Source organism: Dermacentor silvarum, chromosome 6 (genome assembly GCF_013339745.2).
Source record: "Dermacentor silvarum isolate Dsil-2018 chromosome 6, BIME_Dsil_1.4, whole genome shotgun sequence".
Lineage (NCBI taxonomy): Eukaryota > Metazoa > Arthropoda > Arachnida > Ixodida > Ixodidae > Dermacentor > Dermacentor silvarum.
The window spans coordinates 38,523,006-38,541,034 of record NC_051159.1 but is presented as its reverse complement, the minus strand read 5'-3'; the positions used below and the strand labels follow the sequence as shown (position 1 = coordinate 38,541,034).

At 48.1% G+C, this 18,029-nt stretch overlaps 1 protein-coding gene across 1 annotated transcript in view; it reads left to right on the top strand.

The window, feature by feature from the left end:
• Positions 1-17,280, top strand: part of LOC119455433 (U-scoloptoxin(01)-Er1a) — a 37,487-nt gene extending 20,207 nt beyond the window's left edge. The window contains exons 2-4 of the mRNA XM_037716837.2: positions 1,073-1,123; positions 13,101-13,135; positions 14,931-17,280. Coding sequence (XP_037572765.1) covers positions 1,084-1,123; positions 13,101-13,135; positions 14,931-15,212 — 357 coding nt within the window. The 5' untranslated portion in view covers positions 1,073-1,083 and the 3' untranslated portion in view covers positions 15,213-17,280. The remainder of the gene's footprint in view (positions 1-1,072; positions 1,124-13,100; positions 13,136-14,930) is intronic.
• The last annotated feature ends 749 nt before the right edge of the window (positions 17,281-18,029 follow it).

The following is an 18,029-nucleotide window of genomic DNA, read 5'->3' as shown; positions in this document are numbered from 1 at the left end:
CAGCGGCGCTAACGGCACCGTCGCCGCGAAGTCGTGAGCACCTTTGTTAGCGGCGTCCTTCCCGGCGGGTTCTAATTAAGCGAGGCTGCGGCGGGAGAGAGAACGCGCATTCCACTGGCCGGGCCATGGCGATGCGCTGTTCCGAGTTACGGAGCGGCGGCTTGGCGCTGCAGGAAGCCAACAGCAGAAGCAGCAGTGTATAGGGAGGAATGTCGCCAACTGTCATGAGCACATGCCTGGACCGCGCCGGCGCATGCAGTGCGAGGAGCGCAACCTTGGCCCGAGAACTCTTTAGATCGTGGGACAGGCTCTCTCTCTCTCTCTCTCTCTCTCTCTATATATATATATATATATATATATATATATATATATATATATATATGCTCCAGAGAGCCTATATAAACGTGACTGTTGACACGTCCCTGTTCGCGTCTATATCCATTGTGTAGTCGTACTTAGAGGTCAACGAGTATAGACGCCAATAGCAGGCGAATGTTCTTTTGTGGTGCGTCAGTGAAGACAAGAACGAAGAACAAACTGAGAAGACGAGATGCAAGAGCGGCTTTGTAGAAAGCGGTGTATAGTATCCCGGAGAAAAGGGATGACATAATGAAACGTCGGGACACATAGGATTCGTTATCCTGATGTAGACTGCAACAATGGCTTAACCATGCAGCTTGTGTGTTTTTGGTGTCTGTGGTAAACACCGGGTCGTCGAGTATTCATGCTAGCTGCGTAATAAAACACACACTCGTCATTTTGATGCACTCTCGAATTATTTACATTTGCGAAAATGATGCATTTCAAAGTGGTGATACTGCTTTGCAGCGTAAAGTTTTCGAACTGACTGTGTCTTCGATTCTCACCTTCCATCTACATCAGAAAGTTCACTTTGCCTCGTTTTGGTATAGACGTGCAGCTTTATTCAAGCGTCAGCTGCCCGTGCTTGGTAGAGCTAATGCTAACCTTCGTGAACATCGGTTCTCACTGGTGGCTGTAAAAGCCATAAACATATCGCCATTAATTTTCTGTGCTGCAACATATTGTAATAGCGTGCGTTCTTATAATGCAGGTTCCACGACAATGCATCGTAACCTGATCGTCCTGGCTCTCAGCGCCACAGGTAAGAACCCATCCTCAGTCCATGCATAAAAGATTTCGTTAAATGTTCGCATTAATGTTAAATATTATTGTTGTTAAATGTTAAATGTTTGTTCAATATTATTATTACGTGTGACATGGAAAATGTTTGAATTCCACTTTGTGACATTGTAAACATTGTGTAAAATTTTGTAAAAAAGTTATGCGGCTACCACATGTGCTTGAACTACCGAAGGGAGGCTGGGCCTTTGTCAGGTGTTGCAAATAACCTTTAGCCCAATCTTCCTCGGTCTGCAGTGTACACTGTGAACCGGAATAAAATAGTTTTGTTCGTAAAAAAAAAAAACATGCACGCCATAACGGTACTATTTCTTAAGAAATGTGTTACACGTCGTTCTAGGACAGGAACAACTCATTATTATTATAACTACCTAGGTGCTATTCATGTCGTAATCACCACGCAGAACACATTATTCTATACTGCCCGCTTGTACTTCGTGATATGCACAGAAGTGCAAAGATGTGCTGTATAGCGCAAAATTGTATCAGAAAGGAAGACCGAAGGAACAGCAGCCAACAATACGCTGTGTTCATCAGAACACCGAGTTCTAAGAACAGAAATTAAGCCATGAAATCAGTCTCAAGAACGATACTAATTTGATGACCTTAGCTGCTTCTTCTTACGCCCGTAATCTTAAACATTACAAAAAGTCTTGAGAGCGGATGAAGAAATTCGATCGACACGTGTCCGCCCATTGCGCATGCGTTACTACGCGGTTTGCTCGATAACCACGAGTTTCATAGCGGAAAATTTTATTCCCATCCTGCGGTCGGTGCATGTTGAGCGATTGATACGGAGCAATGAGAGTGATACGTGCACAAAATTTACGTCATAAATAAAGCGAACAAACGCACAACACAAGTTCTAACGAAGTTGGCGCCCTAGTCAGAAATAGCTGACGCAGCAACACGGATACCGACAATCAGTTTATAGACTGGATGTCCAGTTCACTTTATTCAGTTTACACTGGAAATATACATATAGGTGAAATTAACTGAAGGCGCACGGACTAAGAGGTATCTAATGTGCGCGCCAGCGACCCAGTATAGATGTTATCAGCACTGCGTGTGGCAGCTGTGTCCTTGCCAGAGTTTCCAACAAAGGCTACTAGAGGGAAATGGGGCGCTAGTGTCTATGAAAGCTGCAAGCGTGACAGTTTAGCCAGCGCGATAATTATGGCTAGTACATGGAATTGGCTAAACGTCGTCCTTCTGGCTTCAAGCGGCTTTGTGACTTCGCAAGCTTATCGCTGTCAGTAAAATATCGCGTTACAAATGCAGCGATTCGCAGTGACTGAGCATGCGCGCGGATTCTTTCTTGCTTCTGCACTTAGAAAAGTATCACTGCTTCGAAATTAAGGCCAAGAAAGGCCAGAAAACGCGAAGCAAACAAAACGACAAGAACGTCTGGAGCCTCAGACTCGGATATCAGGCAAACGCACCAAAAACCCACAGTTGACACGGTAGCAGAACGATCGAATTTCCAGGGCTTACTCAAGTAATTTTAGTTGGAAACTCTGTGGTGTTTGCGGGCCCAGAAATTTTCTGGCCAATTGTTTCTGTTATCGATGTGTGCGAGAAAAAAAATGTATTTGTCCCGTTGTCGACCACGGGTAGGTGTTGTTGACGTGTTCAAATATACGAAGCACGATTAACCTGTCGAGCTTGTGTATGCGGCTTAGTTCTTGTGCACTTCGTAGCAAGATTAATTTATAAATCGTCATTTTTTAACTGTGCTGCAACGATGTACCAGCTGTAGCATGCCACATACTTGTATTCGCTTCGTTTATCCGTTACCGGGCTGTTCCGGAGAGCGAAGCAGAAAGCCCTTTAGGGGATTGGTTTGTGAAGAAAGAAGTTAACGTTACTAGTGACAGTGAGTCTTTATTCGTAGAGTCGTTCCAAATCTCAGTATTGTCACTTCAGCACAACACTTAACATTTCCCCGGTTTTGTTGTTAATTCCCGATCGCGCGCATCAACTCCTACAATCACAAGTGCCGCAACTGAGAAGCAAGGGAATACTTTTCTACCCACACTTTCTTTTATGCTGACTGTACGCGTAGCCCGCTCCGATACACTGGATCGTCTCAAACATGGCAGGTTCGGCAAGCAGCGAGAGCAAAATGGATCAATGAATAGCGTCAGCTATACAAAAAAAAAAAAGGTTGCGCAATAAGGCGCGGGTATACCTTTAACAATGAATCGCGCGGCGCAGGCGCCTAAATGCCAAGCGCTTCGGTGTCCCGTTGCCCCGGCTGATATTAATCGCCTCTCTGCTGGCACCACGCCACACAATGAGCTCTAACCTTAGACATTAGCGCGCGTTTATAATGCGCCAAGGAAATGTTGTTCATTCATTGTGTCCACGTGTTCTCTGCTTGCAGACTAACTGTCTGCATATTTTTATTTCGCTCCACGTAGCACCCGCCCCTCTCCCCCCTCCACACACATACACTCGGTCCTTCCCTTTTCCAAGGGAAGGGTAGCCAACCGCGTAGATACTGCATGTGCGCCATACAATGCCCCTTGACGTCGCACCTTCGCAGGCCTCTTTGCTCCGATAATGGCGCTGTTGATGTTTCTCTATTGTGTGCGTGCGCTGTTCTTCCCAGGCGCATTATGCTCATTGTCTGCTGTATTCTGATTTATCCTAACTTTCCTTTGTCCTGAGTACAGTGAAGCGAGTCGGGTGCCAAGCTCGTTAACCTGTGCGCCCTGGATTTTCCCTTCAACTATAGTTTCTCGTTCAGAACACATTCCGAGACGACACTAGCACACTTTGCACTTCTCCTCTTCTTTCAATCCCCTTTCCCCCTTCCCCAGTGCAGGGTAGGCTACCGGGCTCAGCCGTGTTAACCTCCCTGCCTTTCCCTTATGACTTTTCTCTCTCTCTCTCTCTCTTGCAATGGAAAATTTCACAAGGAAATGGTGTGCCCTGAATTGAACTAAGTGATGCATTCCTCTTGTATGAAAAGGCAACTTAATTGGCTTCAAGAAGGCCAACAATACGTTAGCTGCTGCGCTGCAGAATGTACGAGCGATCAGGATGATCGAACTGTCGTACGGTGACGGAAGGAGAATAGATAATAAGAAAAGTGCTTCATGAAATTTATATACTAAAACAACGCAATAAATCAATGCATTATGCAATTTTTTCTAGAAATATTAAGATCAAGGCATTATATTGCAACTAGTATGACCGCGCAAGGTGCAGTGCCGCTCAAGCTTTGGGTCCAATTGGAGCCGTTGGACAGATTGGGCCCAATGGGTCAAATTGTGTCCGAAAGAAAAAAACGAACAGGTCAAATTAATAATCCCACCTTCTTTTCTCGTTTTTTTCTTGTTTGTTTATTGTCACTAGGAAGTTATTCACATTTTCTGTCAGAATTTCGTAACCAACCAACCATGTGACAGTCTATGGGCGACTCTTAGTCATTTGCTGAACCACTAAGTTAAGTTGCCCTTCCATCTTGTCCTCTCTTTTTGTTTACAAAAAGCTCTAGAGTAGGCTATGAGTTCGCAATAAAGCCTTTTTTTATTTCTTGTTTTTTTTTTGTTCCCTCGCATACGGTTAGGCTGCAGCTCAATACAAGCTCGCAGGCCATACGCAAGGCAATCTATTTCCGAGGTTTCATACATTTTTTTTTTAATTCTGATTCGCTTTTGTCATACTCGTAACCACTACCTCGTTATATTGAAGTATAGGTCGCAGAGCCCAACTGGAGAAGAGCGCTCACGAACCAGACGCTAAATTTTCGTTTTATTCTAGCTCTGCATTCTAGCTCCGCATTATTAACTCCTGTATTCTATCTTGTTCTTCGTGCACGCAAACCACCAACGCATACTTTCACCGCCAGCGCTCTAACGTCAAGAAGCAGAAGGGAGCGACGCGAGAGAACGCTCGCGCGATATCGCTCCCACGGTTTGTTCGGGACTGGACGGTAGAGACGATCGCGCGCTCGAAGCGAGAGTAACGCCATTACACTTACACCTGCACCGGCGCATAGCACGTGACCTCACGCATCCGCCGGCTGCCCCCGCAGCGTCGCGAGCTCCCAAACGGTGCATTTATGTGCGCCCGGCAGTTAAGCGGAACTCGATGGAGCAGGTGGCGAGCCGTACGACCACCACCACTTCTGCAGCAGCAGCAGCTGTACCAACGCGATGCAGGCAAAGCCGCCGCGATGCAAAGCACCCCACGAGCACCGCGCAAGCCGAGCGATCGTTGCAAAACGAACTGCAGTCAAGGCCATCGCGGAATGCTCTGCTTCATCGCTGCCTAAAGACGCGGCCCCCTCTCCCTTTCCTTCGCTCTTTTCCTTCCCACCTGCTCTCTGGATAACGGTAAATCTTCGGGGCTCGAGGAACGCCTCCGCGTAGGCACCTGAAGCTGAAACAGGTTGCAGAAGCCTGCGCGAGGATCAGTGTTTTTGTTAGACCGGTCGATCGGCCGTACAGCGCCAGGCCGAACACCTGTACCGGTCGTTCGATGAGGTCGGCAGCGTTTGATGAAGGTTTGGAGATGCGCGCGTCATGTTGAGTTTGACGCGCTTGCCGCGTGTTTCGCATATGTATACGTGTTATTGCGTGAGCGATGGCTCCGAGCCGTCGTTGAATAGTGTGCGTGACTGGCGCTAATGACGTCTTGTCGTCGTCCTAATGTGTGGCGTGGTACGGGACTGATTAAATGCCTTAAATGACATGCACAAGGTGGCCCTAATGATTAGTTGTAGACCTTTGCATCGTTACAGTGGTCTCGAGAACGTCAATATTTGCTCTTCAATTCCGTGCCGGTCACACCACCACTCGTCACGTCGTGGTAAATATTTACCAGGGGAAACATGCGTAAAGAAAACATACATCACGGTATTTGTCAGTCGGAGTGTGAGAGGGTAGCAAGCCTTTCACAGGCTACTTTGCACCAGTAACGTGAAACAACCGTCCTATGGCACGAAATAACCTACATACTGAGCTGAGGATTATTAATATTGTGGAATATTCATATGCAAGTGTCATATAGCCCTATGTATCTCGTTTGCTCCGGGTCACCGTAGGGTCCTTCGATTTCGTGCTGATTTTCTTCGCCGGATTAACAACAGTAGGGGATGAATGCAAGCTGTCAGTGACCAGCTGCTCATGAGAAGTCAATCGACAACACAGGCCCAACGAAACCCGTCAACATCGATCGCCGCTTTTATCTGCACAGATGGATTCGCGGAAGTGGCTGTACATCCCCAATACACTTGGTCCACGGATTGTGGAACCGACCTATTTCAATGTGGCTCTCTTCCGCGGCCGAGACGCGCATTTCATGACAGCGTAATCGCACGAGGACGCATCAATCGCAGAAGCCGCGGTCGTCTACGAAGCAAATACGCGCACAAAGTTTCAAACGGCAGGGTCGGTGTTACACTTTTCCTACGTTACACTTTTCCTACCATGTACAGGGACGGGGTTCCTCACGACGTTTCTTTTGAAATCTACCTTTGCCTTGTCAGCGAGTGCTCGGAAGGCTTCAAAAAACAGCCCTGCAGTACACCGGGCTTGTCGCCGCAAACTCATCACCACGCTCGACAGACAGCTGCGCAGACGAAAAGATGGTAGACGATATCCAACTCACGCGCCAAGCGCCATTCGTGCAGTGGAGCAATTGACTCGGCCCCCACTCCTCGCCCGATCCGCCGGAAAGGTTCTCCGTGGGGGTCAGCGGCGAGCCGCGATAGCCTCTCGGCGCCAATGAGATGCGACGGCCTCGTTGAACGCTGCCAAGCATCGCGTGAACCCGACGCCGAAAGTGCAAAGAGCACGGCTTCCTCGTGACGCCCCACACAACTGAAGGCGAACTCCGCAGAGCGGCTTTCACTCGGTGGGGGTGAAAATCGGCCGCAGAAGTGTAGGCAGAATCAACGTAAACTATAGAGACCGGTGAATGGCGGAAGAAGATTTTCGGCTCACATAATCGAAGCAAAGAGAGGGCAAGGGAGGAAGAAACGTGCACTTTGCCCTTATTATGCGCTCTTAGGCTACGCCGAAACGGTGCAAGAAGCGTTCCGGAAAAGTTCATGTTTCTGGAGTGCCTGACATCGGGAAGGAAGAAGGATAAGAAGATCGTTGAGCCTCATTATGACCTGTTTTACTGGCGTTTTTTTAGGGTCTCCTTTACACGGTTCTGGTTCATCTTACCAAATGGAATGCGAACGCGTCAAAGACGAAATTATTCCTGCGGAACGAGTCGGATGGTTGCATAAACATGTCGTTAACCTTCTTCCTGGTATCCCGCAAAACTGAGCGAGGCATCTGTAACAAATCTTTGGCCGAACTAAAATGGGGACCTCGTTGGCAAGACCATCACGTCAGGCTAAGCTGGCTCGTCACTGATGTTGTTTGAACGTTTTGCTGTACGTCGACCTCCAACAAAGTATTTCGGAAGTGCAAATTGTTCGTGACTATGTACGGTGGAACCATTGCTAAGTTTTCAGGAATTTTTAAATCTCGCCTGTGTCCAATAACATAATTCTTGTCCTTGAGACGAGACATTGAAACACATATTCAACTAATTAACAAAAAATCACTAATTTAACTTCTTAATTAATTACTTTAGGCAGATATTGAAGCTTACGAATTGTAGCCGGTGAGTCTGCAAGACGTATCCACTTGAAACGAATCTCCAGGATGACATCAGTTCCACCATGTCATTTCACAAAGTGTGGGATAGAATACATGGGCCTTCCAGTTAATTTTGTGCTTCAATACATAAAAGAGCGTTTTGTTAAAAAAGTAAGTAGAACAACAGTGAATTAATTTTTACAGTGAGTTATATGGCGCACATCTCCAACCTAACCGGCTACAGTTAGAGGGGCCCCCTCTATTTCCCCCTAGGTGAACAACACGCGTTGCTTCGGGCTGATTAACACTCCACGCGTCGGCAATTTAAGGCGGCGACCACATATAACGCATTTCAGCCGTGATTGCAGTTTGTGCGTCACGCGTCGTTAAAGTGCAGCGGGGGCGCCAGGGCTGAAAATAGACCGGATGTACGCTCCGTGCAGTTGTCGCTTTGCTGTACTTAGTTTAGACGTAAGCTTATAGTCGCCAAGCGGCACTGAACACGTAAATGGTCGTTATGTTCTCTTTGTCGAAGCTTAGTAGTGCCAAGATATGAATATCTCAATGTATCTGTTTTAATATTCAATGGCTGTATGTTTCTCACTATATCAGTATCTATCAAAGCGTGAATTAGATATCATGATACCTGTGTGGTCGTTTTCATGTCCGCCCTTGTCTTTTCAGTGAATTTCATCAAAACGTTTAGCAGGCAGCGAAACGAGCAATGGAACGAGACACAACAGCTGTAACGTTACGTGGCAATAATATTAGAGATCAGACGGGGTGTAGCTTACATTCTATGCGAAAGTAAAAGAAACGTAGACAGATAGGCCACGCAATGCGTGGAGCAGATAATCCGGGGTCTATTAGGCCAGCATATTTGGTGTCAAGGGAAGCGAAACTGCACCGAGGAGGGCAATCGATTATGTGCTGCGATGAGATTAGAAAAATTCGCAGACATTTCTATATATTGGGAGTCGACGACAGACAGGGATTGCGAGAGGCCTTTGAGCTGCTGTGGACACATATTAGGCTGATGATGACGTTCGCAGCGTATAGAGGTCTGTCACGACAAAGATAGGTCTCAGTCGACACGACAGCGTGCTGCGTACCGTTCCGAAGAGATTCCTTGACCGACAGAGACAAGAACACCTTAATTGCTCCTACGAGGAAACCTAATCTTTAATAATGATGCTCGGCTGTGAACAGGCTCCCACGGGGTCATCGCGGAGCTTGTATACGAGCGAGACCATTGTCTGTCATTCGTCATCCTGCTTGCGTGCTACATAGTCTCCGAAGCAGGCGTGCGTACCGTACGGTTCTATAAACAACCGAAGCAACGGTCTACCTCGGCGGCGTCATCCTGTCCGCAAGGTCCTGTCTGCGGGCAGCAGAGACACGCGCCGTATAGCATGCCGCCTCCCCTGCGCGTCCCAAATGGATGCGTGCCCTTTCCGAGCGTGGCATTGGCCCGAACAAGGCGGCACGCGCGCGCTTCGCTGCCCTTTTCTCCATACCGTAGTGGCGGCCTCCAGCGATATTTCATGTCCGGCCGCTGCACTGCAAGCGCGCTATCAGCGCCGCTACATCGTCCACAAGCAGTCGCCTATATAAGCCGAGCACTCTTTTTTCGTTCCTTCTCTTCATCGGCCGTATTCACATTTTTCTGTTTCTCTTGGCCGAGTCTGTGGTATTTGCACGTCCTTTGCGGGTCCTTGCTTGTTATTTGTGTTCCGGGGCATCTCGCCTACGAAGAGAGAGAGAGAGAGAGTGGAAAATGAGGAAAGGTGTACCTTCGGCTGGCGCATTCGCAGCCGCTTGGCTCGGCGTCTCGTCAGGGAGTCGAAAGAAAGAGTTGGAAGCACTCGCGTGCGCCTCCGCTCGGCTGTCTTTTGAGAGGAAGCCGGTTCCCTCGTGGTGCAAGGAGTGTGACCCACATACACGCGTTGCTACTTTTTATTGCGTATCCAATTAAGCCGGCGCCTAGACAACAACCGCGTTGTTTGTTTAGGCGTTTGCGCTCGGCGAACAGTGGCGCGGCGGCAGTGCATCTGACCTGACGCCTAGTGTAGATGGCGTAGCCGGTTCGTGGTTGTGCGTGTGTGTGTGCCGCATTGATTTGATTGCCACCTAAGGATGGCATTCTCTGTGTGATGAAAGTGTTGTTATTAATATTTGGTTTGGGGACACAGAAACATGGGAACCGACAGAAATAAAAAGGGAAGCGCGCAGGCTTGCAACTGCCACAAAAAATGGCACAACGCCTGCCCGCCCTTCAGGAAAGGAGGAGTGAGAGAAAGAGAGATATAGAAACGGAAGATCGGAACAAGGTAATCGAAAAGAAGGAAAAACGAACAAGATGACTGATCGCAAAGACTAAAGGTACACTGCGATAAAAAATTAAACAGGGTAGTCTGCACAAAAAGAAGGATGACTGCAGGTCACACTAAATCAAGTAAGAAAACGATAGACTCTTTGGGCGAGCGTTCCCGTCTTTCGATGCGCGCTCGTGCGATCAAGGCCTCAAGCTGTCTGCTTAAAGTACAATAACCGCAGCTTACCTGATCCCATTCAAGCGTGTCGTTCAATTGCACCACAAATACCTTACTTTAACGAGTCGATTTTCAGTAATGTATTTCCCAGGCGTAATCAATACTTCCCGCCATGCTCTATTCGCTAGATGCTTTATTTCAAGCATTTAGGCTCGGAATTTATCACCAAACACAGACTGCACGCTTCATCCCACTGATAATGTTATGATACGAAACAAAAAATAATGAAGGTCTGTATTTAGTGGCCTTGAAGGCCAGCACTTAGCGGTTGGGGCCGCCGGTTAGCATCCTCTTCCACAAACCGTCTTCCAAAGGCCTCAATGAGTTCTTTTTTTTTTCCTTACGTAGGTATACAACGGAAAACAAGAATTATATGAGCCTTAACAGCACGGCGTCTGAGTCATGCGAGACCCGAGTAAGGAAAGCTCTGTTGCAGGGGAGCACCACGTTAAGTTTAAACATTAAGTTTTCCAAGCTTGCAGGAGGATAATGTCAATGCAGTCTTTGAGCCTATTTAATTTCGAGTCTATTATTGCCCCAAAGAGCGTTGTACGCGGTAAGCAGCGTTAACTCTTCACAGTCATGAAATGGGGAAATCAATCTTCCTTATAGTAAAGTAAGAGCCTAAATTCAGTGTGATACTTGGAGAGCGAGAGAGAGCTTGGGAAAATCAGGCAGATTCCAAATGGTCTGGCTCGGTTGTGAAACCTGCAGTTTAATTGGGACGGTGACATGGGGAAAGAGAGAATAAGAATGAGACTCAGCGCCCTCTCACACGCAAATGAATGTTCACCAAGCGTAGTCAAATTAAACCATGGGATGTGACGCGCCAAAACCACGATCTGATGAGGCGTCGCACTAGGGGACTCCTAGTTTAATTTTGACCACCTAGAGTTATGTACCATGCGCCTAAATCTAAGTTCACGGGCGTTTATTCGCCTTTCGCCCACATCAAAATGCGGCCGCTACAGTCGCGATTAAACCCGCGACCTCGCGCTCAGTAGCACGACGTCATAGCCACTGGGCTACGGGGACAAGTATGACGTACGTAGTCACAAGCACTCGTATAGTCCTGCAACCTTCAAGAATCGCATTTGTGCTTTGATCGCCTTGAGCACAATATGGAGTTCCTTGACCGAGGTATCAGGACCTGTATTCACAAAGTGGTCTAAGGTTACAATTGTTCGTAAGGGAACATTCTAGCTAATCCTGATTCTAGACATACTATTAGCGACCTAACCTAACCTAACCTAACAGCATAGATCACTTACAAATGAAAACCTTCTGTAAATACGGCCCCAGGATCTTTACTTCAGAGAACGCGTCTAAGCGAGCTGGAACTAGTACGCAGGGCATACGATTGAGAGGCGAAGGATGAACAATTGTGCAGAATGTGCACCATATAGTTTCATCGCGCAGGCAAGAGGGGCATACTGTTGTTAGAAAAATAAATTTTGGCATTGAACATGTCGACGCAAAGTACGCGGCCTACGATAGATGCCGTGTTGCCGACTCCCGATTAATTTCGAGCGCAGAGTGTTCTCTAACCTTCACCCAAAGCATGACCCACGAGCATGACCCAGGAGCATTTTTGCACCCCGCTCACCACTCGAATGCGTCCGCCGCGGTCGGTACTCGAACCCCTGACCTCGCGATGAGTAGCAGGCACGCCATAGGCACTCGATCCACAACGCACGACGGGTCGCTACAATTCTGAAGATGCTACGCGAATGGCCTGTTGCCGTCTCCTGTATAGGGTTGCGCGGCGAGTAATGCAAGCCACGTTCTTGAATGCGAGCAGCTCCGGCGTAACGAAAGCTGGGGTAAGAACATGTTTGCGGTCAGCGAGTTAGCAAGCTCGATACCGTCGTCGTGGCTTAACGTGTCCGCTGTTACTAGCCGTGGGCAACATTGACACACGTTCTGGAATGTACGAAGGTCGCCGGCCGTCGCTGATATACGGCCGATTTATGCATTCTGGCTCCCGTGTCGGCTCCTAGGACGCCTCCGAACTTTTCTTCTTTCTTTTCTTTTTTTCCTTTCGAGTGCCATTCTCTCTTTCCTACTTTCCTCTGTCCTGCCTTCGATGCCTGTACGTTACCAGCAAGCCACCACAGTACCGGCTGCTTCATTTACTTCATTTACATAAAGAACAAAACTGGCTCGCGCTCAGAAAGATAGAAACATGCGAATCGGGACTTGAAGTCTATACTGCAGGCTAAAAGACAAAACGGGATATTTGTTGATGAATGTATATAATACACACGAGATTGTCGAAAAAGTGAGGTTCTGTATAATATAGGGTCCACTTTTTTTTCTTTAAAGCTGGGACACAATTCACGTAGCTATTCATTCGTGAGAACTGTTTCTAACTGACCAGACGTCGCTGCCAATGACACGATTTCCCGTTGACTTCCGATAACTGTTCCGATTGCCTGGAATCTATTCTCAGGAGGAGCTGTAGCGTAGCGAAGTGCTTTTCTGCAAGTAGGTGTTAGCTTTTTCAGAATGTCAGGCCTCATGACAGTGCTTATCTACACGAGGCCATTCTGTTTGAAAATGGCAAATTAAATAGACAGAAAAAATGACAAGAAATGTGCTGGCTGGTGGCAAGCAGCGTAGTTTAACGGCATCTCATTTATTTCCAACTTGAACTACAATGTTTTGTGTTGCTAATCTTGAACTTACATTGCATTTTATGGTCTTTTTGGTAAAGGGGTCAGCGTGAATATTTCAACAGTAGTTAACAAACCTTTCTTCAATTTTGTTGTTGTTTCAGCTCTCTACCTTGTGTGCGGAAAGTCGCTTCACAGGGTGAGTACACTTATTCCTATAATTGCTGAATCGCATTGGCGCTACGACGCTGTGAGCTATGTGCCAGTCAACATTTAGCGATAAAATAAAGAAAAAGTGCAAGTACGAATGATACCATCACGTAAAACATCCAAAAAGTAAAAGAGTAGCCCTAATGACACTAGACTCTTTTCCCTCTTTGGTCGCGTTCCAAACGAGTCAGCCATTGGATTGAGCTTGGCTTCTCGCTGCAGTCATGAAAGTGATCGGTATCATGCCGTGAACATCACGAAGTGATTATCTCAATACCGAAAAAATTGCGCAATAACTCTCTTCCCTAGATCGTCGAGCTTTAAGGCGCGAAAGTCGGCCTCTCAGTTAAGGAAAAAATAAGAAGAAAGAATGAAAAAGAACAACAGAAGAAAGTAAAAAGTAAACAAATGTTCGAGAGCTCTAAGCGCCAGGCACATAAATTTAATTCAGCCACAATAGCAAAGGGTAGACGGTAACACGGTTTGCACTCCGCTTACAAAAAGCCGTAAACCAGCGGGAGACTTTCACGCGGCCAGTTGCATAAAATTATCGCCCGGCGGGATGGGAAATGTACTGTCCTTGGAGCGTCACACATGAGCAAACACATCCGCAGCCCGAAGCAAGGAAGAGTCCGTCGCCGCGCGCGTGCGTACTTGGCAAATAACCACATGCCGGCGCGCGCGCACTTCCCCTCGGTGATTTACGGACACAGGTAGCCCCCATCCGATGGCCCATAACTGCGCCGGCCGCAACAGCCACAAGTAGCGGCGAATGCCTACGGGGGCACGGCGGCTGCCAAAATGCCTTGATACTGACATTGTGTGCGCGCCTCTCCCGGTTGGCGGCGCGCGCGGCGCGCGGATTAATGGCGCGAGGGCCCAGTGGGGGAGCCACGATGCTCAACCCCCAGGGCCGCTCGCGCAACGGTGCAGTTCTGCGTTGGCGATGGTGACGCGCGCGCAGTGTCTCTGCTTCCACTCGTAGCCTTGGCGTTCCAATAGAATCGCCAGAAGCTGCCGGCGCCGCGGCGAGAGGATGAGGAGCTAACCCTCGCCATTGTTGCGGCAAGAGCCGGGCGAGACGCGATTCGCAACGGCGACCGGGGTATTGAAGAATGGCACAGGGCGACCTGACGGGCCGATGGGTCAAACGGGTCCCGCTCTCTGTGTACACGCGCCGCAGCCGTTGGATATCCTTCCGACACGCTCCATTGTCGCGCTCGGCGAGAGGATCGCGCCGCGCGAAATTGAATGTTCCCGGCAGCGGCGACCGAGAAGCGTGATGGGAACGGAAGAACGCAAATGCGTTTCAGATTGCCGTGGCCGGGCCTTTGAACAAGCTCTGCCACGGGCTGATTGTCCAATGCGGACGGTGGGAAGAGAGCCAGAAGTTTGCGTTTGGAGAATTTGCGCGCTCAGGCGCATTAAAGCCTATATGATGTACAGCTTACTATTTGTGCAACACTCGTGTAGCACTTTCGGCGTTGCACATTCGACTGTGGACGAGGCCCATAGCAATGATCACGAGGGGCCCAATTCACTAAGTCTCTCTTCCGTCGTAATTCTTTCTTCAATGGCTAGCACCTCTGCTATAATCTTGTTTGCCGTCGTCATTAGTTGGCTTCCCTTCCCAACGCGCATGCCTTTCTTCTGTATAATTTGTCTTTGTGAATGCGAGTCTTCCCTGTGCGTCTAGGCATTGGCCGAGGATGACGCAAAACAGCAAGGACTCGCTGCGATGCCGACTCTCTTGAATTTCCCGCGTTCTCCTCTTCCTGGCGCAGGCGAAGCGATGGGAAGAGTTTCCGGACGTCGAATTCCACTTCGACTGCAGTGACAAGCCGATCGGCTTCTACGCCGACATGGAGTTCGACTGCAAGATCTTCCACATGTGCGATGCCTACGGCCGCCGTGTGCCGCACATCTGCGCCAACGACACGGCCTTCAACCAGCGGTACCGGGTTTGCGACTGGGAGTACAATGTCAACTGCGCGGACTCTCCCAACTTCTACTACCTCAACGACCTGACCTACGAGACGGAGCCGCCAACCAACGCCAAGGCCTAGTCTGCCAGATAGATAGATTCGACGGTACGCACGGTTCAACCCTCCCCTCTTGCACTACCACCCTCCCAGACCCTTCTCACACTCCTGATCCCTCTAACAAGCCAGTCCCCATCCCAGCTCATGTTACCGAACACGTTCCCCCAGATGACACCCAGGATGCCCTTTGCGTTCACCGTTAGCACGGGCTTCTGAGCAAATCGGTCGCAGGCGGATGCCTCAGCATCATGTAGCATACATGATGTGTTACCTTCTCGGACAAATGTCTTTGCGGAGCAGAAAAAAAAGGTAGACAAAAAAAGAAAAAAGCGCCCCTTCGGACCGATTTGCTAAGAAATCAGCGCTGCGTGATACAGTCGGTCGCAAGGAAGAATGCACGGCGTAGTTAAAAACCAAGACAAGATGAAAATTAACCGATGGTCAGAGCTCATTACTGGCCCAGAGCGTTCACAAAGCCGCACCACCATAACCAGTAAATTAAGTGGACTCCGGTTGCCAGAGCATCTTGTACAGGCGCGGCTTGCGGGAAGGGACTAAGCTTTAACGACAGTTTCAAGCATCGATCAACATCGCAACGACCTAGAAATGCTGTACGGTAAACGATAAGGTCTCGGAAGGCACGATAAACTTCCGGCTTGCGCCCAGAAGACGCGGCACGGATCCCTTCCTCACGGCGCTTGTAGTAAACGTCGACAACGACAACCAACGTCACAGCGTGGAGGCTGCGGTCAGACGATGACAACGGCGTCTCATGACGTGAGTCTAGGTCAGCGATAATGGGCCTACTTGACCGCGCCGAGCCAACGGAAAACGCGACGTGCTCTTCTGAAGCAAACTCATTTCCGGTAAATGTCAGTCAGCTAGACCTAATTGCGCGACGCACGCATTGCGGCCTTCTGCTAGGACTAACTTCGATCCAAGAGCGTGTGGGCTCGCCGGCTCGTGACAATCACTGGCTTCTTTGTTGCAGCTCGCATGCAGGCATATTAGAGCCCTGTCCCTCAAGCCACCCCGTATGAGCGCCGAAAGTTCATTGCGTAAAGTTCGGGGCACGCCGGCTTGGCATCTGCGTGAGCCGGGGTATAGCCCGTTAGCAAGCCCGCTCTGTCATTACGCGGAACTCGTCGTGTGGGGCACTGCAGTCGCATGCGCAGTCGAAATCCCGTGCCCCGTCTATTAGCTGCGCCATTCTCCGGACTGAACAGACGGAAGGTTCCAGCGGTCTCATTGTGGGCGACGGCAATATTCTCCATTATGCGGCAAAACTCAAACCTTGTAATAAATAGGTACTAATCATTCCACTGTTAGCTGTGAAAAAGAATTAACAACATTATCACAAAGGTGTGCTAAGAGGTGCTCCTGCGACCATTTCTGGGTATATAAATTTGTCAAAACGGGACTGCAGTTTGCAGACGAACAGCGCCATCGGTTCACTCCATACCCTAGGTCCTCACCAAACCCTTCCTCACCTGCTCCCTCCTGCTCTCCAACACACTTTTGTTAGTTTGCGGGAAGCAAATTGCAGGGCCTGTAGTCGTTGTTTTGCTCCAAGATTTACGAAGTACGTACAGGAATTATTTCTTTAAAAAAATAAATTTTAAGCTTGCGGTGCTGTTTTCAAGACAATTAATGTTACCTTCAAAAATCCGGAAGAAATATGTAATTAATTATTGCGTTTTCAAGTGTGCCCTTTCATCTCAACCCATGACGTGTTTTTGTTTGACATAGTTTATCACACACACGCTCCACGCTCGCAGATATATACATGCAAACCTTTAAGTTATATGCTTTTGCCTGTGTGAAAAAAGAGCGGCCAATATCGCCATCTGTAAACGAGGGAGAGATAACGGTAGTAAATCATCACGGTGTACATAAGTGATTCTGTGTGCCCGACACATGCAATGTTTATATTGTCGCGTACTGTGTAAGACAAAGCATCAGTCCCAGGAAGCTCAAAAAACAGCAGATACTTATGTGTAGTTTCGTGTTTCACAAAAAATGGTAAAATAAGGTGTTCATTGTGTGTGTTTTATGTCGTGTACATAAGACAATAAACCAAATGTTATTTGTACAAGGTGTTGTGTAATTTTATTTCCTTTTCATGTATTCCTAAACCAACGCAGCTCTTATGATACGATTAGGAGGCTGTTGAGCGAATGGATAGTATTGTCTAAATGGTTTTCTTGCGACGAAGCCGATGCTCGTCGCTGATCAAATAGAAGAGAAACTGGCAGTGCGCTACGTTACAGGGCGTTGCAAGATTAAAGGCAGAGTTTAGGCACAAGTGCCGAGCAGTTTGTCTGACGATAAATTTTTCCTGTTAAGCTTCATGCCTTCAAGTGTGATTGAAAAAACAAGGAGGGGGGGGGTGCTAACCGATACACTTAAGAGTTAAACTAGCATGCCCATTCCTGCCAGAGATTTATACACCCTTAAGCTTCTACCGCATTGCGTCAAATCGACTTTGTTTAGTTATGGCAGTACACATCAGTTAAACTGTTCACTTAAAAGTTACTTATATATTTATTCAGAATACCCATAAAGGCCCTCGGAGAAGGTATTACATACGGTAAGAGGGGGGGGGGGGGGGGGGGACGATGTACAGGCAGTTAATTATAGCAAAATCAAAAAGCAACAATGGAAGGTAACGTAATGTTTGGAATACAGTGAGAATAAGCATAGAAGCCTTGCAAAAGTACGGGGAATGTAAACTAACACGGTAGAACGGGTACAACAATGTTCCAAAATAACAATAATACCTTAAGATGTATACAGTGTGCGCAACGTAAATGGTTATTTCCTGACTATTGGATAGTTCAT